The sequence below is a fragment of the Acomys russatus genome, chromosome 19 (genome assembly GCF_903995435.1).
Source record: "Acomys russatus chromosome 19, mAcoRus1.1, whole genome shotgun sequence".
NCBI classification, from domain to species: domain Eukaryota; kingdom Metazoa; phylum Chordata; class Mammalia; order Rodentia; family Muridae; genus Acomys; species Acomys russatus.
Genome location: NC_067155.1, coordinates 32,945,861 through 32,971,851, shown reverse-complemented (window position 1 = coordinate 32,971,851; position 25,991 = coordinate 32,945,861). Strand labels below are relative to the sequence as shown.

The following is a 25,991-nucleotide window of genomic DNA, read 5'->3' as shown; positions in this document are numbered from 1 at the left end:
GTTTTCAAGGCCAGCCTGGTCTACAAAGCACGTCCAGGACAGTCAAGGCTACACAGAGAAACCTGTCTCAAAAAAACAAAAATAATTTTACGGTTGGAGGTCACCACAACATGAGGAACTAGATGATGATGATGATGATGATGATGATGATGATGATGATGATGATGTAAGGATCGCAGCATCAGGAAGCTTGAGAGCCACTGGCCTAGAGCTTAGCTTGAGTTCTAGGACGTTGTTAGCAGCTGAGCACTGAACCTATGTCCTCTGCAAGAGCTGCAAGTGCTGAGCCTCTCTCTGGACTCTGACTGTGAGTTTTGCCCCACCAGCCAGTATAGTCAAACAACCAGCAACAAGAGAAGACTCAATAGGAAACCAGAATTTAAAAAAAAAAAAAAAACTTTAACAATTTATTGTCTTATTTCCCAGTAAAATATCTACATAATGTCAGAAGAATGGAATGATATTCAGCTGATTACCTTCAATTAATTCCACATAAATATTTAACACCTAAAAACCTCAGGGGATCATCAGTCAAGTAGAAATGTGATTTTTTTCAGAGCAGGTATTGCTTTACTATTGTCGCTGATCCAGTCACTATCATGACCAGTAAGTTGTGATGGTAAACCGAAGGTTTGTTGAGGTTTGGAGAGATGTTTTGGTGAGTCATTAGAGTCAATCCAAGAAGAAGATGTTATTGAACTGTGTGGCGCAGAGTTTTTTCACCTCTTCTGCAGAGAGAAGAGAAAACAGTGTCAGGGGACACAGCTCCTTGCCTTAAAGACTGGATGGTATGAGCAGGACCTTCAGTTCTCTGGGGATAAAGACAGGAAATAGGTAAACGTCTGTGTAAGCAACATCAACGACCAACCAACAGAGAAGCAGTTGGGGAAACTCCTGAGACTTTGATGTTTCCCAACACATTAGAAATAGCACTTGCTAGCCAGGCGTGGTGGCGCACGCCTTTAATCCCAGCACTCGGGAGGCAGAGGCAGGTGGATTGCTATCAGTTCAAGGCCAGCCTGGTCTACAAAGTGAGTCCAGGAGAGCCAAGGCTACACAGAGAAACCTTGTCTTGAAAAAACAACAACAAAAAATAACAAAAACAAAAATAAAAAAGAAAGAAATAGCACTTGTTTGGGTCTGAAAGAACCGGTTTGAGGAGTGCCTGAGATACTTGTGGGTCGGAGCGTTGCAAGTGTGGCACTCTTGAGAAGCTCTTGAGAAGCTGGTGGGATGCACAAAAACTCTGGCTATAGTCTTGAGATATAAATCAAGTGTTTCACAAAGATTTCACTAAATTCACACTTTAATTTCTGTGGTACTAAGTATGGAGTCCAGGGCCTTGAGGATGCTGGGAAATGCTGTGCCACTGAGCCACACACCCCCTCCTCCCATGCGGAGACTTGATTGTAGGTTCAAGGTTGGGCTGGTCTACAAAGCAAGTTTCAGGCCGGCCAGCCAATCTTGTCTCAAAAACAAACAAACAAACAAAAAAAAAAAACCCCAAAATCCCAAAAACAGACAGACAAAAGGAAAGATCTAAGACCCTCTATTACCTTTATGATGCTCCTTCTCTGTCATGTCCTCTGCTGTTAGCTCCACTCTACAGTGAGCAGCAGAGAGGCCCAACCCGTGAGGATAGTGACACCCTTTCTCCAGGACAACGTTCACTAGGAACCACAAAGCGGCTGCTGCATTACACTGTCCAGACCAACCCCACTTTGATGGGAAGGCACAAAGAAACTGTCTGCATTCTTCTGCTTGTGTACAGAGGGTGACAGCTAGAAGTACCATGTGACTCTGACAGTCTGAATAGAGACCCTGTTCTTATCACAGGATATATGAAAGGGCACTTGTACACAGTGTGTACAGCTATGGATTGTTTGTTGATTTATTTTTCTTTTTGTAGAGCTTTAGGAAACAATTTTCTTTTAGGCACTATTAAGTTTCTCACTCGGGAGGCAGAGGCAGGCGGATCTCTGTGAGTTCAAGGCCAACCTGGTCTGCAAAGTGAGTCCAGGACAGCTGAGACTACACAGAGAGACCCTGTCTCGAAAAAAGAAAAACAAACTTTCCCACACTACAGGAGAAATAAACGCACAGAGGATACAATTTGGTTCTTCGCACCCACAGGGCAGCCTACAACTGTCTTTAACTGCACTTCCTTCTTCTGCCTTCCTCAGGGACCAGGCACACACATATATGCAGGTAAAACACCCATACACATAAAATAAAAAAATCTAAAAGCGCCAAATACATAAAGTGGAAACATCTGCTTAGATCTTAGCAGTCATGTTCTGGTTTTTTGTTTGTTTTCTTTCTTCTTTTTGCAGTACTACAGACTGACTTCAGGTCCCCAAACATGCTAGGCAGGCGCTCTAGCAATGGGCTACATCCCTAACCCATTCCCTGACCCCCTACCTTTTTTTTTTTTTTTTAAGATTTATTTATTTATTATTATGTATACAGTGCTCTGCCTGCATGTACACCTGCAGGCTAGAAGAGGCATCAGATCTCATTATACATGGATGTGAACCACCATGTGGATGCTGGGAATTGAACTCAGGGCCTCTGGAAGAGCAGTCGGTGCTCTTAACCTCTGAGCCATCTCTCCAGCTCCTTTTCCTCACTTTTTTATTTTGAGATAGAGACTCCATAAATTGCCCCTGCAGACTCTGAGTTTCTAATCCTCCTGCATGAGGCTCTTGGAAAGCTGGGATCACAGGCCAGGGGTTTGCTTGGTGTTGCCTGCAGGGGTGGTTGTGAGCTGCCCCATGTGGGTTCCAGACATGACCTGAGTGCTCTGCAAGAGCGGCAGAAGCTCTTCCTCTGGAGCAGCTTCTTAGCCCTATTTATTTACTTTTTAATACTGATTTTTATTTTATGTGAATGTGTTTTGCTAGCATGCATGTACATGCACCACATGTGTGCCTGGTGCCTTAGAGGACAGAAGAGCGTATCAGATCCCATGGAAGTGGAGTTACGGATGAGTGTAAGCCATTGTGTGGGTGCTGGGACCAACCTGGGTCTTAACCCCTGAGCCCCTGCTCTAGCTCCCCAATTTATTTACTTTTTAAAAAAACCTTCATATTTATTTGTGTGTGTACATGTGTTGGGATGGGGCATGCATGCATGTGCCATGGTACATGTGTGAAGGTCAGAGGACAACTTGTGTGTCTCAGGAATCAAATTCATGTCATCAAGTTTGGCAGCACGTCCTTGTGGCCCGAAGCCATTTCACAGGCCCCGTTTACTTTTTCTGAGACAGGGTCTCAGGTAGCCCAGGCTGACTTCAAACTCACTATGTCACGGAGGATAATCCTGTACTCCTGGTCCTCCTGCCTCAGCCAGCATTACAGGTGTGCACCACCATGTGCAGGCTCTATACTGCTTCTTACTACAGAGCGGAGAGCCTTTGGGAACACCAGTGGCGTTAAGACTCTACTGAAATACCGCGCCGCACTTGCCGTTGACTTCGATCAGGTTTGCATTCTTTTGGTTGAGAATCACATACAGTTCCCGCTGGTCCGACTTCTTCCCAACAACCCAGTAATCACTCATGGCTTTCACGATGATCTCTTCATCTTCATCTGCTCTGTAAGAAAGTTCCAGAATGGGATAGTTTTGTGTACATGGCTATACTGTGAGGAGAAAAAGAATTCAAAATAAGAAACGGCACTAAGTTGTTGCTATAAATAGTCAAGAAGTCAGGTGGGAATGAAAGGCAACTTGTGTGACATGGAACAGCGCCCTCGAGTGGGACAAGCCGGAACCCCTTTGAGAGGAAATGACTTGGCTGGGCATACTAGCCTATGTCCATAACCCCAGCCCGGGGAGCCTGAGGCAGGGGAATCGTGAGTTTAAGTACCACCTAGGCTATAGAGTGAACCCTGTATAAACAAATAAAATAAAAAGATAATTACAATCCCTTTAAATCTGCTCTCAGAAAGACAACACCTACTTTGAGAAGTTGCTAGAAATACCTGGTAAAGTCACTGTTGATGTCACCTAGAATCTTCATGAGGTCTGGATGGACAGATGTAAGTGACACGCTGGGTGTTTTCCTCATGTGAATTGTACTTTTCTCTGCTAAATTCATGTGGTTGAAGTAGATAAACTTAAACTGGGGTTCTTTTTCAGACCTGTACAAAACATGACATTGAGACAGTAACAATTTGAAAGAATAATTAGCCAAACTGCACAGCCACAGTGTGAAAACTTTCAAAATGGACAAGGGCAGCCTTCATTACATAGGACCTTGTCCCAAAAACAAACAAACAAAACAACCCCTCCCAATAAAAAACCCAATCTCATGAACACAAAACACGCAAACTACAACTGTACAGCAGGGCCGGCGTGGAGACGCAGAAGGAAAGGTGCTTGCCACCAAGCCTGAAGACCTGAGTCGGAACCCAGGATCCACATGATGGAAGGAGAGCGCCAACCCCTGCAAACTGCCCTCTGACCTAGACACACACAATACATAAATGTAATTAAACAACTATATAGAAGTCTTATACTTTTAGCCAGGTGTGGTGGCACATGCTTTAATCCCAGCACTCGGGAGGCAGAGGCAGGTGGATCACTGTGAGTTTGAGGCCAGCCTGGTCTACAAAGTGAATCCAGGACAGCCAAGGCTACACAGAGAGATCCTGTCTCGAAAAACAAAACAAAAAAAAAACCCAAACAAACAAAAAGGCTTGTACTTTCAATGGCTGGGTATTCAATCAAGAATCTCAGTTGTTATCTGTAACAATTATTTATCCAATAATATTGATATCTAATATGATAGGATTTTCCAGAGAGCTAAAGTCTACTTCTTTTTTGTTTTATTTTTTTGAGACAAGGTTTCTCTGTGTAGCCATGGCTGTCTTGGAACTCACTCTGAAGACCAAGCTGGCCTTGAAGTCTACTTCTTAACCAAAAATATTTTCCCTAGCCAGCATAAAGCAAGGACTTGGGAGGCAGAGACAGGTGGACCTCATGAATTCGAGGCCAGGCTGGTTTATAGCTAAGGCTACACAGAGAGACTCTTAAAAAAAGTCCCCACCCCACCTCAATATTATGTGTGTATGTATGTGTGTGTGTGTGTTTCTTCCATGCTCCATGATTTTCTAAATAAAAGTATATTGCCCATGAAGTCCAACTTATTTACTGCCTGTTCCATTATACAAAGACTCTGCTGACCCCGGTTAGGAGAGTAAGTTTCGTTGCTCTCCAGTGCTGGGGTGAACGTGTGCTCCATGAAGTGCCTAGCACCGTGGCTGCAGCGCACTGTGCAACCCTCCCATGGTCCTCCATGAGAGCTGTGCTACGCTGCATCAGCCCCTCCCTGGGGCGAGGCAGGTGGGACTGGGCAGCAGGTCACTGCTTTCTAGGTCCTGAGGGCGGCTGCAGGGTAACTGTGCACACTCCTCAGGAGAAGTGCTGACACCCGACCATAAGCACTTAGTGTCTGAGGGGACATGAAGCAGAGCACAAACCCAGAGATCCTCTTGTTGATGTTAAACTGCTCGCAGATGTCCGACGCCAGCACGGTGAGCTGGGGCCCAACGATGCTGTCCAGTCTTCGGCAAAAATCCAGCGTCAGCTGCGTGGAGGCTGCCGGGAGTTTAAGAAATAGCACTCAGCCAGTGCTACAGTGCTTTGTGCCCAACAGCTCCTCCTCATTTTACTGTGCAATAAATACTTGACAGAGCTCAAGAGAAAACTTCACCATCAACTAAATGAGATCAAGACAGGGAGCAAAACAATCAGAAGCCCCTTTCCTCCCAAACTGAACAGAAGAGAGACATTAGAGCTGGTTACAGCAAAGATGAAAAGGTAAGCCTGTCACTATGAGGGAGTCCCTATATTCCTTAAGCAGTGGCACACTGGGTGCCTGCCCCAGAAACACCTGAGAAGCTCACGTATGTATTTAGCACACACAACACAGCACTCGGAGTCACGGGCTGTTTGAGTCACCGCAAGCATTTAGCACCACTGTCCCCCACCAGTCAGCAAGCACAGAAACCCTGCTCTGACTGCTGAGCAGTGACTGAAACAGCCTCTCCATGGCTTGCGACAACATACTGATCATTTAAGGACAGGAGCCAGCAAGCTGCAGAGAACTGGCCCAGTCGGGTTGCAAGTGGATGCAGAGCACCTACCATCAATCATAAAGCACACAGCGGCGCTCATGGCCTGTGGGGAGACAAACCAGAGATTACAACGGGTTCAGAGAGGGGGACTAAGTGCTGTGAGCAAATGTGGTGAGCCTGTCTTCATTTCAACAAATGACTGTAAGGAGCCACTGTCCTGTCAAGCAGAGTGGTGTGGAGGCACACAGCACAGTGGCTGACAAGAAGGAGGCTGCTTGCTTGCTGCGCAGTGCCAAGGTGCTTACGCTACAGTGCACGGCGCATCAGTCAGGGACACAGTATTTACAAATGAAGTGGCAGAGTTTAAAATGCTCAAAACAAAACAGGAGAAGAGACAGACAAATTGGCATCTTAAACTGCGTGATGGTGATGGCACACACCTTTAATCCTAGCACTTAGGAGGCAGAGGCAGGCAGATTGCTGTGAGTTTGAGGCCAGCCTGGCCTACAAAGTGAGTCCAGGACAGCCAGGGCTGTTACACAGAGAGACCCTGTCTTGAAAAACCAAAAACCAACCAACCAACCAACCAAAACCAATCAGGCTACAGAATGGGGTTCCAGGACAGCCGGGGCTACATAGAGAACCCCTGTCTATGGAGGAAAGAAAAAAGTTTTGACATCTTATTACTTCAGCTCTGTTCCATGCCTGAGATTTCATTGTTCTAGTCTCTTGGTGTACACTTAACAATTTCCATTAAAAGAACTTAAAAGAGACCTCATGTCACTACAATCTTGCCTCCTTTTACTCTAGTAAATAACTGTGGTTATGACATTAGGAAGTAACAGGAACCAAGACCAGGAATAAAACTAAAATTGCCAAGCATGGCGGGACACACGTGTAGTACTCTACCAGAGCTAGCGGCTCCGGATCAGGAAGTCAAGGGCAGCATGAGCTACACAAGACCATGTCTCAGAAGAGCAAGCAAGCAGCTCTGAAGGGATGGCTCAGTAGTCACGAGCATGCGCTGACCTTGTCCCTAGCACGTAAGTGGGGAAGGGCTCTGGCAGCTGTGGCCTCTGAAGGCAGCTGCGCACGCGCACAGACCAGCACAGACAGCACTACTCACCGCTGTGCGGTGGGCACTCTCAGTCACTCCAGCACCACATGACTCCAGTTCTGCTCCTTCCCTGCAACAAGTTGTGCTACGGGCACAAAGGTGTGTCTCAGTTTTATTTTTCCCCATGAACCTTAAAGATAATTTTGGAAGCCAGGCACATGCCTGTAAGGCCAGCACTCAGGAGGGAGAGGCAGGTGCATCTCTGTGAGTTCGAGGCCAGCCTGGTCTACAAAGCAAGTCCAGGACAGCCAAGGCTACACAGAGAAACCCTGTCTCGAAAAACAAACAATAAAAGATAATCTTGGAGACACCTTAAGAAAGAGGTTGGTGTTCAAAGTGAGGATAGTCTCAAGGACTCCTGAACTTTGTAACTAGAGGCCACTGGACTGACCCTTGACCACCGTAAATGGGCGAATGACACCTCAAAAAGCTATTAAAAGATAAGGACTCCACATAACATGATGCCAACACCACACCTGAAACTGTATCTAGCCTGAGTCTAGAAGGGAAACCTAGTAAGAATATTGTGGTGAGAGCTCAGAGCCCTGCCCCTGGGCACTCAAAGGACTTTAGCTTGACAGACGATGACATTCCCTACTCCAGCTGCTGCTTTAGCGCATGCCTCCTTGCTGCTCTGCGGCAGACACACTGGCGTGGAGCCCAGGTGTTCTCTTGGTTTCCTGGCCTCCTGCCGCTGGACACAGCTATAGTATACTGAGAGGACGCGCAGGAGGACAGCTTGTCTGTTTCTCTGCCTCATCTGGGATTGACAGTTTGGTTTAACAACGGACTCTACAGTGGGGCTGGGATGGCACTCAGTGCCAGGGTCTGTTTAACACGCTATCTGGCACCAGAAAACAAAACATTACAGTCGATTTCGTCATCAATAACATAAAAGTCTACAACAAAATTCATTTTCTCTCAGAACTTCAGGCTATTTTGGGGAGACACTGGGCACTGAAAGCAGGGCTTCACACATCCCCACCAGTGCTCTACCACTGAGCTACAGGCCAGCTGCTCTCTCAGAACGCTGGAAGTCTTTCTCCGCACTGTCGTGTAGCACCTGCAGCTGGAAGGGAGTCTTTTACAGGTGACAACCTCTGAGGTCACTCTCCTCATACTTCTGAGATTGTTCCATGTTGGGTGCAGGGGAGGCCCTTCTTACTCACTTGGACATACATTAAGAATTTACGACCTGGAAACCTGTATCGCCTGAATAAAGCATTTCCTCATATAATTCCCCTACCATTCTCCTCTCACTGAATTAATGGTGAATTATGGAACTAATCCTCTTTTTTTCAATCTTCCATAATTTTAGGTGGTGTGCCACAGTGTGGGTTGTGTTTTGGAACCTAGGTGTGTGCTGGCTGGTTTTGTCAATTTCACGCAAGCTAGAGGAGTTATCTGAGAAGAGGGCACCAGAATTCAGAAAATGCTTCCACAAGACTGACCTGTGGACAAGTCTGTAGAGCATTTTCTTAGTTAAAATTGATGGAGGAGGGTGCAGGGCACTGTGGGTAGTGCCACCCTGTGCTGGTGCTCCTGGGTTCTATGACAAAGCAGGCTGAGCAAGTCTTGAGGAGCAAGCCAATAAGCAGCACTCCTCCACAGCCTCAGTGTCAGCCCCTACCCTGACTTCCCTGGAGGACAGGCTGTGTGATGTAGGCCTGTAAACTAAAATAAACCCTTTCCTTCCCATTTGCTTTTGGTCACGGTGTTTTAGGACAGCAATAGGAGCTCTAACTAAGACACCAGGCTTCTCTGAGTGCTAGGCCAACACTCAACCCTGCGCTCCATCCTGAGGCCTCTCCTTCTATAACTAGACCTCTTATCACGTTACCCAGGACGGGCCACCTTACCTGACCCTTGCACTGAATCTCACCCTGTCAAAAACTGTATTTTCAGTGGGACTAGAGAGATGGCTCAGCAATTAAGAGCATTTGCTGTTCTTGCAGAGGATATAGGAATTCAATTTCCAGAACACTCTGGTGGCCCACAGTTGCCTCTAACTCTAGCTCCATGGATTCTGATGCGCTGCTATGGCCTTTACAGATTCCTTGTGTGCTGAAGTGCATGCACGCGCGCGCGCGCGCGCGCGCGAACACACACACACACACACACACAGATGCGTGTGCACATGTGCACACATAAATAAAAATCATTTAAAAACTATTTTCAGGGTGAAGGAATAGAAGTTATTGTATAAAGGACAGAGTTCTTGAGAGAGATGGTGTTAACTTAATTGTGTATATTTTATCGTAATAGTTTTTTTTTTCCCTTGAGGCAAGGTCTTACTGTGTAACTTTGGCTGGCTTGGAACTCATTATGAAGACCAGGATGGCCTAGATTCACCAGCCTCTACCTCCCCAGTGCTGGAAGCAAAGGCATACACCACCACACCCAACCACAACTTTAAAAAATTTAAGTAATATCTTCAATTACAGTGAGGTCACTATAGTGTGATAGGCTGGTTTGGGTTTTTGTTTCTGGTGGGGTTGGGGCACACCCACTCTAAATGTTAGGCTGACCTCAAACTCACGGCCGTCCCGCTCTGGTTATGGGCATAAGCCCTTCCACTGGGCCTCTTAGACCTTTCATATCAACCTGCTTCCCCTAGGGCACACAACTTCCCTAATCCATGCGTGCTAATTACTTTAATTGTGCCTGGATATATGTCTATGCACCATGGATGTATCCAGTACCTACAGAGGTCAGAAGAGGATGTCAGATCCCCTGGAGCTGGGGTTAAAGGCAGGTGTGAGCTACCCAAGCTGGGTATTGGAAACCAAACTCAGGTCCTCTGCCAGAGCATCCAGTGCTCATAACCACTGAGCCACCTTTCCAGCCCTGGGTGTACTAATTTATTAAAATTCTCATCTACCCCGGAATCAATTTCCCCCTTTTAGAACTTGTAGGGTTTCATTGTTTTGCTTTTGGTTATTCTTGTTACACTTAAGCAGCATAAGAGAGCCTCGTGCTGCCAAGAGCAGGTGGCTTTATATGTCACACAGAATGAGAGAGGCAGTCATGAACTCCAGGAGGCGTCGGCCTGCTTCTCAGGCACAGATGCTCACAGCACCCACTCTTGGTCTCTCTGGCTTCATGGCTTTTTTTTAAACAGACTCTCAGCCCTCACCCTGCTACACATGCTCAGCTGCAGGCCTGTCTGTGTGCAAGGGCGGGGAGAGGGAGACAACACCTGGCTTAGCTGGCCGCTGCTGAGGGTGGGTCTCTGTGTGCTCTGAAGACTGCCAGACTCCGCCTAGGCTGCAGCTTCTCTACTCTCAGGCATTGCTTTTCATCTCTCCACGGTCCAGACACGGTCCAGTGTGAGGACTCCCTCACACTGTGGCATCCTTCCCTTCCTGCTTTCCTGGACCATAAAGTCTAAGCCTTTGAATTAAATCATAGCTGTAGTTTTACATATGACAGAAGATAATTTGTGGTCACTTTTCTTTCTTGTACCACAATTGCCTAGAGACAAGGAAAAGTAGAGGGGAGGAAAGGGAGGGAGGGAGGGAGGGAGGGAGGGAGGGAGGAACACTAACCAGGCATGGTGGCATGCTCCTGCAGTCCAGCTACTAGGGAGACAGAAGTAAAGACTGCTTGAGCCCAGGAACTGAAGATCACCCTGGACAGACAGTGACGCCTCATTTCAAGATGAAAAGAAAACTCAACCTAACACACATACCTTTTCTCACAAGAGCATGTCATGAAAACAGAATAGTCCTTACACTTAGTCTAAAACTTTAGCCTTCAAAGTAAACGCAGAGTTCACGGCAATGGCATCTGCACTCCATGGTGGCCCCTCTCCCATCCTTGGGTCTATGGGTATCTGGGACTTTGGATACTTGAATATCCTGCCTTAGCCAGCAATTCTTTTACAAATAGCAAAATTACCTAAAAGGGTTATGTTTTTCAACACAGGGTTTCTTTGTGTAGCCTTGGCTGTCCTGGATTTGATTTGTAGACCCAGCTAGCCTCGAACGCACAGTGACCCGCCTGCCTCTGCCTCCCAAATGCTGGGATTACGGGCATGTGCCGCCACTGCTCAGCTACCTAAAAGGGTTGAAAATGAGCTTCCCATGGCAGAAGAGTACCCGTTTTGAGTTTGACAGAAACTAGAGCCTGCAACACTTTTTCCATGAAACACTTAAGAGGTTTGCGCTGGTGCCAGCCTCACATGCAAGGGAGGTATGCTTAGTATTTGTCTGTAACACTGGAGGGAAAACAATTGTTACCTTATAAACAATTAAATGGAGCTCTTCGTAAGTGTCATCTGTATTTACAAAAATTTTAGGGAATCTGCACTTTGCTTCTGGATCATTAAGGTTCAAAGGTCCAGTTAGAAATCTTAAAAGTAAAGAGAGATGACTCAATTCAGTTAGGTAGACTGTAAGCATAACGCACACAGAACATATTCCTAGTCAATGTTTTGTTGACGCTTGGTGCCATTTGGTAAACACCCTATCAGAGCACAATAATGAAACAGTTTAACGTCACTGGAAACAATAGACTTCCTTTCTGGATTACTGCGGATAGAGCAATTCAATGCTCTAGATGTTATCTTTACCAGAAGACATAATGAAACCCAATACTGTAAACCAAACAACAAAGTCCTACCTTCCATAGTGCTGAAGATTTCCCGGCATTTCTGCCCTTATTGGGGAGTCTCTTCCTGCCAACTGCAAACACAATGAATGTTGGGAACAATTATACTTTTTCTTTTTACTTTCATAATTTGACAAACAGCGTTCAACTACCAGCTAGTTGGTCTCAATTCACTTTGCTACACTAATTCCAGTATTGCTCTCCACCCAGAAATTAAATAAAATGAATTATGAACGAATGAACAAACATAGAAATAAATGGTGTGTGTCTACTCACAGAGCGTCTGCTCTCTGCCTTGGCCAGAGAAGCATTTTTTGCAGTGAGCAGGGGTTAATTCAGGGACTTGAAAACTTGGTACTGGGAACAGTGGCTGAGCTCAGTGTCAAATAGGTCATCCATGCCCTCCTTCCCCACCCCATCTCAGGCTTAGGGGACATCAAGGAAGACAGGGTAAATAATGCAAGCGCTGCAAGATGGAAGAGGTATTCGTAGTAATACAATAAAGAAAAAAGGTGTGTGACTCGAGTCCGGGGGAAAAAACAGTTTGGGGGGCCTCAGGGAAAGCTGAAAAAGAAGTGATGTTGGTGGGTGTGCTTAACATATACACAACATGAATGGACTTTTGAAAGAAAATATAATAAAAATACTACAAAAATGTCAGGCGGTGGTGGCACACACCTTTAACCCCAGCAATCGGCAGGCAGAGGCAGGCAGGACTGCTGTGAGTTCGAGGCCAGCCTGGTCTACAAAGTGAGTCCAGGGATACACAGAGAAACTCTGTCTCAAAAAACAAATACAAACAAACAAACAAACAAAAAACCAAAACCAAAAAAAACCCGACAAAAGTACATAAAGAACGGACTACTTTTAACCAGGACTGCTATAATATAACTCCACCTAAGCCTAAATCCCACAAACAAATTCAGCTCTTTTACAAAAACAACTGAAATTTCCATGTGGCAAGTTTCTTAATGCCTTTTCACGCTGTCCTATGGAGCCTGTCTTCTTCCCGTTTCCTGCATGTGGGAACTCAGAGTCACAGAAGTGCACCAGCACACACTCCTAGTGTCAGCACCAGGCTTGTCTGAGGTAAAAGTATCAAGCTTCAGCCATGTTTCCTTAGAGATTTGTCCTTAGCGTGCTTTGGTTTTGCATCATTTTAGGGGCTGGAAAGACAGCTCAGCAGTTAAGAGCACTGACTGCTCTCCCAGAGGAGCCGGGTTCGAGTCTCAGCATCCATGTTGGACAGCTCACAGCACTCTCTAACTCCAGTCCCAGAGGGGCCAGCGTCCTCTTTAGCCTCTTTAGGCACTGCACACACAGGACACACAGAATGCGTGCAGACAAAATTCCCAAACATATGAAACTGAACAAAATGTGAAAAGTGTTTGGCGTTCCTCTGCCTTTAGCAAATAACGTCACCGTGTTCTCAATGCACAGTCTATCCAGAGGTGAAGTGCACGGCCCAGTACTAATCTATGAGGAGATCTCACATGTAGGAATTCATACTGCCATGCTGTGTCTTGGCTTTCCACTTTACATACGCTGTTCCTCAGGCATGTAATCAAGTATTGACCGAGTCTTTCGTTGTGGACCATGCTGTCAAAGGTGGACAAGTGCCAGAAGCAGTTCCCTGAGGGCATGCTTATAAGCAAGGCTTTGACATCGGCCAGAGTGGTCCTGGCTCTGCCACAGCCTTGCTGGATAACTGTATGGTCTGACTCTAGAATGTGCATAATGACGTGTGTGTTAAGGGCCCAATCCCCAGGTGGTGGTGGGACCTTGTGGATGCCACGCTCATTGGTGGCCACTCAACTCCAAGATGAACTCTGAGATGAGTTCTTGGAGGAAGTAGGTCACCGGGCATAGCTTTGAAAGACAGGTCATCGATCCCTGACTGCTCTCTCCCTGCTTCTCTGGCAGGCAGCCTCTGCTACATGCAAGCAGCCAGCCTTGGCCCGAAACCTCTGAGACTGTGACAAACCAAGCTTTCCCCTCTCAGCTGTCTTCCTCGGGTATCCTGTCAGCAATGAGACGCTAACACATCTTTACCGAGTACAGATGTCCCTGAAGCCTGGGCAACCTCCTCTGTTAGACAGTGTAGCCAACTCTTGGGACTGCTACTATGAGGGCATGCAGGTACGCTGGACACTGGGAACAGCGGCTGGTGCACAGTATGTACTCAGCAACTGTTGGCCACTGGCCACTGTATTGGACCCGACTGGAAAAGAGCTAAGTTCTGGAGAAGACCTTTCTTAAACCTCTCTTTCAATGTTTGTTTTCTTGGCGTGCTGAGGGTGGAGCCCAGGGCCCTGGGTATGCAGACAAGGACTCCTTGAGTTTTTCAGAGAGATCGTTCCATTGTTTCAGATCAAGGCCTTAAACACTGGAGAAAGAAGGTGGGATTGGGGTGAAAAACGAACTTGCCAATGAACAGAGCAAGCAAAAATAATAATTTTATGGGCTATGAACATGTTCGCTTTCAACTTAGTGAAGCTATAAAAGGGTCCTTTGGGGAGAACGCTGGTGTTTAATGTTCTCTATAGAATGCTGGGGAATTAAGTACCACTGTGGCAAAACAAGCCAGCCAGTAAGTCATCTTCTCACAATAGCTCATACTTCTAGATGAAGATGCTGCAGGCGTAGCCAGGGCTCTCACACATCCCTGGCATTTTCAGAGGTCTCTGGTCCTCTCTAAGAACCAGTTTTCTCTCTACCCAATGAATTGCTCCTCCTATGGCACTTGAACAAAACAACCACAGAAAAGGTGACACACATGTTTTCGTGTGTGACCTGACCAAGCAATACCAACATAAAGCAGCTCAGGAGAGTCCTGGACCCAGCTCACCACACCCACCTCCACCTCCCCTGTCCACTATGTTCCTGTAGAATGCAGCCATACCTCAGGTTCGATGTGCCGGGGGAACAGTGAAGTGGTGAGGTATTTGTACAAAATTCTCATGTCCTCTTGTTCTAGTCCACTCCTGAAACATCAGGAAAGCACTGGGTTAAAGTCTGAAGTGATCTTCTGACTTCTCTGCTCTGTGAAGATGGGAGAGGGCTTGCCTAGCATGAAGCCCTGGGGCCCATCCCCATCCCTGGTTCACAGCAAACAAGATGGGCGTGTTGGTGCACTACCACTAGGGAAGTTAAGGCAGAAGGATCAAAAGTTCAAGGTCGGGCTGGAGAGATGGCTCAGTGGTTAAGAGCACTGGCTGCTCTTCCAGAGATTCTGAGTACAATTCCCAGCACCCACATGGTGGCTCACAACCATCTATAATGGGATCTGATGCCCTCTTCTAGCATGTGCCATATATGCACACAGCACACTCATATATAAATAGAAACTAAAAAAAAAAAAAAGGTTTAAGGTCATCCTTTGCTACACAGAGTTCAAGGTGAGGCCATACTACCTGAGACCTTGTCTCAAACAAAACAAAGACAAACAGGAGAAGCCTATCCCCCAAAGGGGAAGCTCGGAAGGAAACACACTAAACCAAGTGTTGGCCCTAGCACTGCATGCTGACCTGCTAGCAGCTGCTGCTCCACAGCCCTGTGCATTAAATAAGACTTGAAACAAAAGCCCCACAGGACCAGCAAGAAGGCTCAGCAGGTAAAGGCATCTGCTGTGCAAGCCTGGTGACCTGGGTTTGATCCCCGGACCCAATGGTGGGTGGAGAGACGTGTGTGCATGCATGTGACTATCAGGATGAAATCCAGGAGGGTTCCCTAGGGAACAGCAGGTACCACACACTGTATTCTGGTAGCACATCCTGGCATGCTGGCCTACACAGTGAAGACCACATTCTGGAAGATATCGCTATGCTACAGATACATAATTTGGCCATATGTATCAAAAGTATATGTGGGTATTTATCCACTAGGTCTCATTGTAGACAAAAGAAAGAAGCTTCAGGCAAACAGCCACATCTCCAACCAAGGCAGGAATAAGGAAAAGTGCTGGGAACCGGCAGACATCCACCTCCTTTTCTGTATTTTTAAAGATTTATTTATTCTGTATACAGTATCCTGCCTGCACACCAGAAGAGGGCACCAGATCTCATTACAGATGGTTGTGAGCCACCATGTGGGTGCTGGGAATTGAACTCAGGACCTCTGGAAGAGCAGCCAATGCTCTTAACCTTTGAGCCATCTCTCCAGCCCCGACATTCACCTTTAAAGAGGTTTTTGTTGTTGTTTTAGCACAGGCGATAACAAGGAAACTAGGGAGTCCTGGGAGAGTTTTGCATGAACACCTCTTCCGTTCCCTGTCCTGTTAGAATGAATTCTGGCCTTCCTTGCAAACAGCTGCTGTCCTTCTTCAGTGCCTTCATTAGATAGTGGACCTGGTCGTCTCCCATACTGCCCCTCTGCGTGTTCTTGGGAGTCCTGACAACATCTAAGGGGTGACAGGGGCTGGGACACAGCTCAGGGGTACAGTGCTTGCACACTAGCATGAGGATCCGGACTTAGATCGCAGCACCCATGTTGAAAGCTAAGTGTTGCAGTGCGTGCCTGCAGTCCAAGTGCTGGGAGCGGCAGGCAGGAGCATGCTGGCCTCGCTGGCAGCCAGCCTGCCTTGATAGGACGCAATACCTACACATATTAATAAGATAAAGATAAATGTTGAAGACCGAGCCGCAGCAGTCTGGAGGGTAGTGGGATTTCTAAGGCAAACACATGGATGGCTACAACACTTTTCTTTTGCAGAAATAACTGAGATGAGAAAGTGGAAGAGCAATTGAGGATGGTTCCTGGAATTAACCAAGCACACACACTCCCATGCCTACACACATGTGCACCTACATACATACAAAACCACGCACACATACATACATAGCACACACACTCATACACACACACATACATGAAAAGTGGGTTCTGGGGACCTGAACTCTGCTTGGTAATTTGACATTGCCTACAAAGAATTTTCCAGCCAGGTGGTGGTGACGTACGCCTTTGATCCCAGCACTCGGGAGGGGAGCGGGCAGAGGCAGGCGGATCTCTGTGAGTTCGAGGCCAGCTTGGTCTACAGAGTGAGTCCAAGACAGCCAAGGCTACAGAGAGACCCTGTCTTGAGAAACAAAGACAAAAACCCTCGCCTGCTGTTATTTCCTGTGTCCAGACAGCTCACCAATTGCTGCTGTGCGTGTCGTTGCTCTGACCCCCATCTCTTACAGGCCAGGCCACACAGTGTTACCTACCAGATGAGTTGGTCGTTGTAGAGGAACGCGGTATATTTGACTACACTTAGGCTTTCCTCCATCCTGTTAATAAAGGACTGGATCTTCAAGTAGGTCATTTTATCCAACGGGAAGAAGCTGATTCCACCAAAAATATCAAGGAGGTCACATGACTGCAAATGTAGCGTCTGCAAATACTGTGGGGAAAACAGACACACGCTTAACAACAGCACACTCCATACAGTGCTCTTCAGTGGGATCACCTCACATCAGGCCGCTACGTGTGGCACAGTCACACACCGACACACAGCACAATGACAAGGCCAACAAGTAGTAAGTCAAGGGTAACTGATTTGAAATCAATACCAATTTTGAAATATAACTGTTTAATTGTTCTGTTGCATCCACATGATAGAGCCATGGACACAATGCCACTTTGGAGGGCGTCAGTCGGGACAACAGAAGACTCATACCAGGACAGTAATGAGGACGAGAACAGGGTTAGGGAAGGATGGCACCCAGTGCCTTATCTCATTCAAGATGGCTCAGAGGCTGACGTGCCTGCCACACAAGCCTGAGGACTGCATTTCAGACCCCTCGCACCATGTGAAAAGCAAGGAGGGCCAGTAGCTACCTGCATCCCAGCTGCGGGAGGCAAAGACAGGGAGCCTGGAGCAAGCTGGCCACCATTGCTGAAATGATGCAGAAGAAACTGAAAAAGACACCCAAACCCAAGCCCAGGCTGCATGCACACAAATAATAATAGTAAGCTAAAGAATACAAACGCAGGGATGAGGGATGTGGAGGTCTGAACAGGAGAGGCAGCCACAGGCTCACAGAGTCCAAGGCTAGGCCCCTAGTTCGTGGGACAATTCTGAAAAGGACTGGGAGGTGCAGCCTTGTTGGAGGACGCCTGTCACTGGGGTTGAGCCTTGAGTGACCCAGTCCCTCTGTCTGTCTGCCTTCTGCTGGTGGGTCAGATGTGAGCTCTCGGCTACTGCTCCAGTACCATGCCTGTCAGCCTGCTGCCACGCTCCCGGCCATGATGGTCATGGAGTCACCCTGTGAGACTGTAAGCAAGGCCCCAGTCAGATGCTTTCTTTTGAAAATTGCCTCAGCCATGGTGTCTCTTCACAGCAATAGGACAGTAAGTAAGACAAGAGGTGTTTTAGGGAAAAAATAAACTGAGAATTTTACTGGAACATAAAGTGATTTTGATAGACTTTGGGGCAAGTGAAGCAAAACCCAAAGTACAGTGAAAGAGACTGCTAACTCCTTAGAGTATCAGCACTTGGGACGTGTCACACTCCTGTGACTAAATCCATGTCACAGCTGTGTTAGCCACTAGTCTACCGCTGGGAAGAGACACCATGACCATGGCAACTCTAAAAAAGAAAAGCACTTAGTTGGGGCTTGCTTACCATTTCAGAGGTTTAATCCACTATCATAGTAAAAAGAATGGCAGCATGCAGACAGACATGGTGCTGCAGAGCAGCTGACAGCTCTGTATCTGAATCCACAGATAGCAAGAAGACAGAACCACTGCAACTGGCTTGGGCTTTGTTTTTTGTTTTTGTTTTTTTTGAGACAGGGTTTTTCTCTGTGTAGTCTTGGGTGTCCTTGAACTCATGCTATAGACCAGGCTGGCCTCAAACTCAAGAAAAATCAGCCTGCCTCTGCCTCCTGAGTGCTGGGATTAAAGGCGTGCACTTTTGAAACTCCAAAGCCCACTCCCAGTGACACACCTCCTCCAGCAAGACCATACCTCCTAACCCTTTCAAATAGTGCCACTCCCTGGAGACCAAGTACTCTAATCTTTGAGCCTATGGGGGCCAATCTCATTCAAACCACCATAAGAGTCACAACCCTGTCCCTTGAGTTAATAACTGTGAGGACTGTTAGGATAATAGAGCCAATACAAGCTGGGTGTGGCAGCTCACATCTGTCATCTCAGCACTTTGGGAGGCTGGGACAGGAGGACTACTGTGAATGTGAGGTCAGTATAAGCTAACCAGTAAGATCCTGTCTTAAAGAGAGACAGACAGAGAGGGAGGGAGTTGTGTGTGTGAAATAAAAATGCAACTCTGATAATTGTTTAATGTTTCTAGTCAGCTAACCCATGCACACAGTGAGACTTTTGAAGTAAGCCCTACAATACACACAGATGCAGGCAGACAAGATTGTAGAGAGACATGTCTTGGAGCTACTCCCAGGAGCCCCGGACAGAGGCAGGATGCTCTATCCAGCAGGCTAGATTACAGGCTGTAGGAGCGCCTCACTGCTCTGGGTTTGCCAGAACAGCTCTGCCACATTCAAGGACTGGGGTTTTATATCTACAAAATAAAATACAAATGTGGAAGCTGGAGAGATGGCTCGGAGGTTAAGAGCTCATACAGCTCTTGCAGAGGAGTGGAATTTGGTTCCCAGCACCCCTGGGAAATAACTCCAGCTCCAAAGAACCAGACATCCTCTTCTGGTCTCTATGAGCACTACACTCATGTGCACATACCTGCACAGACATACACATACAATTAAAAATATACAAAACAAACTGGGGCTGGAAAGATGGCTTGCTGGCTGCTCTCCCAGAAGACACAGATTCAATTCCCAGCACCCACATGGTAGATAACAACTGTCTGTAACTCTAGCTCCAGGAGATCTGACACACTCACACAGACATACATGCAGGCAATATATCAATGGAATATATTAAATGTGTGTGTGTGTGTGTGTTGTGTGTATGTACGTAAATTAAAACAACAAACGTGTCTGCCTCTATATTGCTCCATAACATTTCCCCTGTGCTGCTGGGGATCAGCCAAGGTTCTTATCCAAACTAGGTAAGTGCTCGGCCACTGGCTCATACTGCCAGCTGCACTGTTATTTCTCTCAAGATGTGCCTGCATATTATTAAAGTTATAAATAAAATTCAGGCCAGGCATGGTGGCGCACACCTGTAACCCCAGCACTTGGGAGGCAGAGGCAGGCGGATCGCTATGAGTTCGAGGCCAGCCAGGTCTACAAAGTGAGTCCAGGACAGCCAAGGCTACACAGAGAGACCTTGTCTCGAAAAACCAAATAAATAAATAAATAAATAAATAAATAAATAAATAAAATTCAGGACCCTTACCCGATGGAAGAATTTCTCTAATCTTTCTTTCAGGAGCTTGACGCCTCCGTCTTCCATGGCTTTCAGAAACGTCCCATTAAAAAGCTGGTGGTAGAACACATTGTGGAAAATGAAGTCAGTGTCCTGTGCTGCTCAGTGTCTCAGGGGAACACATCTTTTTCACGGTTAACTAGGTTCACTAACACCCTCCAGGCCCTTTTAAGCATAGAAAGTATTTGTGAGGAAGCACAAAGTTATAAATATCTTAACAAACAATACACTAAGTGATAGACACTGCTATTTCCAGAAGGCCGCTTAATAATTCTGCCCATCTCTCTGTTCATCTGTTTGTTTTGGAGACTATAGTATTTCTATGTTGCCCAGGAGGCTGGTCTCAAACTCAGAAGTTGTCTCTAACCTCAGCTCCCTATACAGTTAGAACTATAGACCTGACCTGAACTCAGGTCCTCTGCAAGAGCAGTGCAAGCTCTCAACACTGAGCCATCTCTCTGGCCCTGTAAGTAAATAAAAAGCTAAAACTGAAAACTGAAGGATGGGAACGTAACTACCAACGTAGAGCCTTAGCCCTAGGCTCAGTCCCCAGTACTTAAAGAGAATAAAGAAGTGCTTTTAGAGCCAAATACACCTGTGTGCGCTTTTCTTTCTTTCTTTCTTTCTTTTTAGATTTATTTATTATTATGTATACAGTGGTCTGTCTACATGTACATCTGCAGGCCAGAAGAGGGCATTAGATAACATTATAGATGGTTGTGAGCCACCATGTGGTTGCTGGGGATTGAACTCAGGACCTCTGGAGGAGCAGCCAGTGCTCTTAACCTCTGAGCCATCTCTCTAGCCTGGGGGCACACACCTGTCATCCCAGCATTCAGGACGCTGGTGCAAGATGGTTCTGAGTTTAAGGTCAGCCTGGACTATGGAGGGAAACCTTGTCTCAGAAAGCAAAACCTAACAAAACTATCCTCAGAGGAAGAAGACAGATCCTAATTTCTTTTTTGTTGTTGTTGTTGTTGTGTTGTTTTGTTTTCTGAGACAGGGTTTCTCTGTGTAGCCTTGGCTGTCCTGGACTCACTTTGTAGACCAGGCTGGCCTCGAACTCCCAGCATCTGCCTGCCTCTGCCTCCCAAGTGCCAGACCCTAATTGCAAAGAAAATGCCAGCTGGTGTGGTGGTGCATGCCTGTAATTCCAGCACTCTGCCAGCCTGATCTACAAAAACGAGTTCTGAACAGCCAAGGCTACACAGAGAAACTCTGTCTTGAAAAACAAAACACAACACAACAACAACAACAAAATACATTTGTAATGCATGACCTTTAAACCGTCACTTGTTCTCTTCCTTTCCAAATCCACCTGATGACTTTTGCAGAATGACGCGCAGACCTGGAACACCACGCTTACCTTGTACATGCTGTAGCACTGCTGTAGCACCGAACTGTACACCTTGTCCTACAAACAAGAAAACAGCACGCATCTCACTGGATCCAAGGGCACAGCAACGGGACAACTCTTGGCAAAGGCACATGATTACTATGCACTTGGTCCTACGGTAGTTGTGTGCTGAAATAACAGGTATTTAAGTTCAAATTTACAAACCCATAAGCCTCTTTTGGAAGGGCATCACACACAGGGGAAGGATGAATAAGACAGGGTAGTTAGGTATTGTTGAAGGATTATATTAAAGCAAACAATAAAGAGAAAACTTTCCTATATACCCCAAGAAAGTTCTTAAAAGCTACTTAGTGTAAATGTGAGTTACTTGACACATCCAGGAACACACGTTCCTAAAAGCATGAGCTATGAAACTGCACATTACCAACAGCTCCTCCTCTTGGTACTCCACCACTGGCTTGCCATCTTTTGTTTGCTTTTCAATGATAGGATTCCGAACAACCTATGAGGTGTGAGAAACTGAAATTATATAGTGGTATCACCATATATTTTAAACTTTCTCTTCATTTTAAAAATTGGAGGCTGGGCTGGGCAGTGATAGTGCACACCTTTAATCCCAGCACTCGGGGAGGCAGAGGCAGGTGGATCTCTGAGTTTGAGGCCAGCCTGTTTTACAGAGTGAGTTCTAAGACAACCAGGGCTACACAGAGAAACCTTGTCTTGAAAAACAATAAATAAGAGCCAGGCGTAGTGGCGCACGCCTTTAATCCCAGCACTCGGGAGGCAGAGGCAGGCGGATCGCTGTGAGTTCGAGGCCAGCCTGGTCTACAAAGCGAGTCCAGGACAGCCAAGACTACACAGAGAAACCTTGTCTCAAAAAAACAAAAACAAAACCAAAAATAAAGAAAAACAATAAATAAATAATAAAAATCTGGGGCTGGAAATAAAACTCAATGGTAGAGTGTATGGCCAGCAAGTGGCTCAGTAGAAGCAGAAGCAGTCGGATCTCTGTGAGTTCAAGGCCAGCCTGACCTACAAGTTCAGGACAGTCAAGACTACAAGAGAGACCCTGTCTCAAAGCACCCCTGCCCCCCGCCCCCGCCTCAAAAAAAAGTCTAGGAAGCAGAAACAGGCAAATCTTCATGAATTAGAAGAAGCTGGATCTACAAAAAGAATTCCAGGCCAGCCAGGGCTACCCAGCAAGAATCCTGCCTATAAATAAATAAATGAACAAAAGAATAGACAAGTAAGTAAAAGTGGGGTGTGACGGCACAGTCCTAACATCAGGGAGGCAGAGACACATGGATTCCTGGAACTTGCTGGCCAGCCAGATTAGCGTAATTGGTAAGCCTCAGATCTTAGAGAGAGACTTTGCTCAGAAAACCAGGGAGACTCCTGAGGAATGGCACCCAAGGTTGACAGGGGTACCCCCCCCCCACACACACACAAATGCTCACTCTTCCCGACACAAATACACAAAAGTTAATGGACATGTTACACCGCTAGACACAAAATGTCTTTCATTTGTTTGTGGTATTTTTCCAGAACCCAGGTGAGCACTCTGCTACTGAGCTCAATTTGTAGACAGAAAGGATTTTTTTCTTTTTTCTTTTGGTATTTTGAGACAAGGGTTTCTCAGTGTATCTCTGTAGACCAGGCTGGCCTCAAAATCATAGAGATTGGCTTGCCTCTGACTCCCAAGTGCTAAGATTAAAGACATATACCACCATTGTCTGGCCGGAATCTTTCTTTCTTTTTTTGTTTTTGTTTTGTTGCTGTTGTTGTTTGTTTGTTTTGTTATTTCTCAAGACAGGGTTTCTCTGTGTAGCTTTGGCTGTCCTGGACTCTTCTGGAGACCAGGCTGGCCTCAACTCAGAGATCCGCCTGCCTCTGATTCCCAAGTGCTGGGATTAAGGGCGTGCTCTGCCACACCTGGCTCAGAAAGTTTCTTAAAACAGCCCCAATATGAATAGCAACTTTGATTTTTAAGTTGCAGCCAACGTTGATGTGCTTCCTAAGGATAAAGTTCCCCGGAACTTCACTATTGCTTCACATGTAAATACCATGACCATCCAGAAATTTTCTTCTGGTTCATTGAAGAATTGTCTGTTCTTCTGTGTATGTAAGGATTTTGCAGGCTTCGATGGGCTAAAGGTCCTAGGGAAAAAAGTTTTAAAAACATGGGTGAAACAACTCTAGTTCAAAATAATTCACCAATCCCTACAAACAAAAAAACATATGTAAAGTATTACCTTGTAAACTGTACAATTGCTTCACATAATCCAACATTTCTAATTTTTTCATTCTTTTCTACTTCATTTGGATGGTAAAACAAAATTTTATTTTCTTCCTAGCACAGGAAGAAACAGAAACACAACATTAGTATCAGGATTTATTCATTTTAACTATGAAAGTATTAAGGGTATTTTGTTGTTGTTTTACTTTTTCGAGACAGGGTTTCTCTGTTATAGAGAGCCCTGGCTGTCCTGGACTGTCTTTGTAGACCAAGCTCGCCTAGAACTCACAGAGATCCCCCTGCTTCTGCCTCCTGAGTGCTGGGATTAAAGGGGTGTACCACCACACCTGGCTAAAAGTGCTAACATCTGGGCTTGAGAGATGGCTCAGAGGTTAAGAGCACTGTCTGCTCTTCCAGGGGTCCTGAGTTCAATTCCCAGCAACCACATGGTGGCTCACAACCATCTAGGACGGGATCTGGTGCCCTCTTCTAGCCCACAGGTGTACATGCAGGCAGAGCAGTATATATGTAATAGATAAATAAATAAATTAATTAATTAAATTAAAATTAAACAAAGTGTTAACATCCATCTCTCCCATTATCGACATTAAGGACAAATCTTTAAAATGTCTTTTAAAAACCCAGAAATGGTCTGGAGAGATGAATGAGATGGTTAAGGGCATTGACTGCCCCTCCAGAGTTCAATACCCAGCAACCACATGGTGGCTCATAACCATCTATAATGTGATCTGATGCCTTCTTCTGGCCTGCAAGTGTACATGCCGGCAGAACGCTGTGTACATAACAATAAATAAACCTTTAAAAAAAAAAAGAAAGAAAGAAAGAAAGAAAAGAAAACCCAGAAATGCTGGCCTGGGTGACACACACCTTTAATGCCAGCACTCCAGAGGCAGAGGCAAGTGCATCTCTGTGAGTTCAAGTCCAGGACAGCCAGGGCTACATAGAGACACACTGTCCTGAGCACACACACACACACCCTGCCTGTCCCCCCAAAAAGGAAAAGAGGACAGGAATTACTTAATTGTGGTTTTGTAAATACTGTATCTCATCAGTCTACAGTTGTGCTATTCACCAAATTACATTTCATCAGTAGTACAAAATGAGTTTAATGAAAATGTTGGAATTTCACCAGACATGGAGGTGCACACCTTTACTCCCAGCACTCACGAGGCACAGGCAGGGGGATCTCTGTGAGTTCCAGGACAGCCTGGTCTACAGAGCGAGTCCAGGACAGCCAGGGCTCTGTGTAACAGAGAAACTCTGTGTCCAAAAACCAAAAGAAAAAAGAAAGAAAGAAGGAAGGAAGGGAAGAAGGAGGATCTCAGATTTCCATGTGTCGCAAACCCTCAGAGGGAAGATCCCTGCATGCAGGTGTACAAGAATTCAGATCCACAACTTGCACCAAGTTGGTTCAAGAGCACTCGGACTGACAGCCTCTAAATAGGACTGAGGTTTGCTTGGGGACGGGGGCGGGGACAGCTCTGGACAGCCTTTGAGGAAGTCACCACCCTCAATTCAGAGCAAACGAATATTCTTGTAACTTATTAATTTTGAGTTGGTGGGGGATGATTAACTTTCTGAGGCTCTTCCAAGTTTTTTGTTTGTTTGTTTGTTTGTTTTATTGCCCCTCTTTTGGGAGCTGCAGTCCACTAGTCCGCTTCCTCCTTTCCAATAGAAGAATTTTTTTTTTTTTTCTTCAAGAGAGAAGTTCAATTTCCATGGCCCAGAACTGATGCAAAGGGAAAAAGACATTCGAACCGGGATTAACCCGACGGACCTTTTCTGACAGGACAGGCCAGCACTGTCAAACACCGGGCACGTCCCACCAGGCGCAACACCTGCTAACGAAGCGGGCTCGGTCAGGGCGGGGAAGAAGGAGGGGCGCCGCCTCCAGGACGCACCCCACCAGCAGCCGGGCAGCGACACCGGCCGCCGCCGGTCCCCGGTCCCTCCTCGGTCCCCGGCAAACCTTCGCGCGCTGCCCCGCTGCCCCCCCCCCCCCCCCCGCAGCATACCTCTCCCTCGCGCGGCCCGAAGCGTGGGTTGTAGATGAAGAAGCTCAACAGCGCCGGCGGGAACTGCTTCTCCTGGGCCGCCCACGTCCCTGTCCCGGCCGCCGCTGCCGCCATTCCGGCCGGGCCCTCCCCCCTCCCACTTCGAGAGCCTCCTCTTCGTCAGCTCAGAGACGGCGGCCGAAGGAATCGCCACACTTCCGCCTCCCTACCG

General features: G+C 46.5%; 1 protein-coding gene across 2 annotated transcripts; it reads right to left on the bottom strand.

The window, feature by feature from the left end:
- Positions 1-403: 403 nt before the first annotated feature.
- Positions 404-25,991, bottom strand: Ccz1 (CCZ1 homolog, vacuolar protein trafficking and biogenesis associated). Of its 2 annotated transcripts, none has more exons than XM_051162986.1 (15): positions 25,781-25,991; positions 23,761-23,858; positions 23,572-23,665; positions 21,933-22,010; positions 21,518-21,565; positions 20,122-20,205; positions 17,013-17,188; positions 14,711-14,792; positions 11,821-11,882; positions 11,439-11,550; positions 6,150-6,183; positions 5,484-5,601; positions 3,984-4,142; positions 3,454-3,595; positions 404-728 (listed from the first exon to the last, which is right to left on the bottom strand). In XM_051162986.1, exons 1-15 carry the CDS (start codon positions 25,892-25,894, stop codon positions 720-722), a joined length of 1,410 nt encoding a protein of 469 aa, XP_051018943.1. In that variant the 5' UTR covers positions 25,895-25,991; the 3' UTR covers positions 404-719. The 2 variants fall into 2 exon arrangements, with proteins under 2 accessions (XP_051018943.1, XP_051018941.1); XM_051162984.1 differs by having other exon boundaries at positions 3,468-3,595; positions 25,781-25,989.

Bases quoted from the DNA above. Each gene is read 5' to 3' on its own strand.
- Ccz1 (XM_051162984.1), bottom strand. From the start codon at position 25,894: ATGGCGGCAGCGGCGGCCGGGACAGGGACGTGGGCGGCCCAGGAGAAG. The intron at 21,566-21,932 runs GTAATGTGCAGT...TCTTGTTTGTAG, and splicing joins ACCAAGAGGAGGAGCTGTTG to GACAAGGTGTACAGTTCGGT. The intron at 20,206-21,517 runs GTAAGCGTGGTG...TTCTACCACCAG, and splicing joins AGTGCTACAGCATGTACAAG to CTTTTTAATGGGACGTTTCT.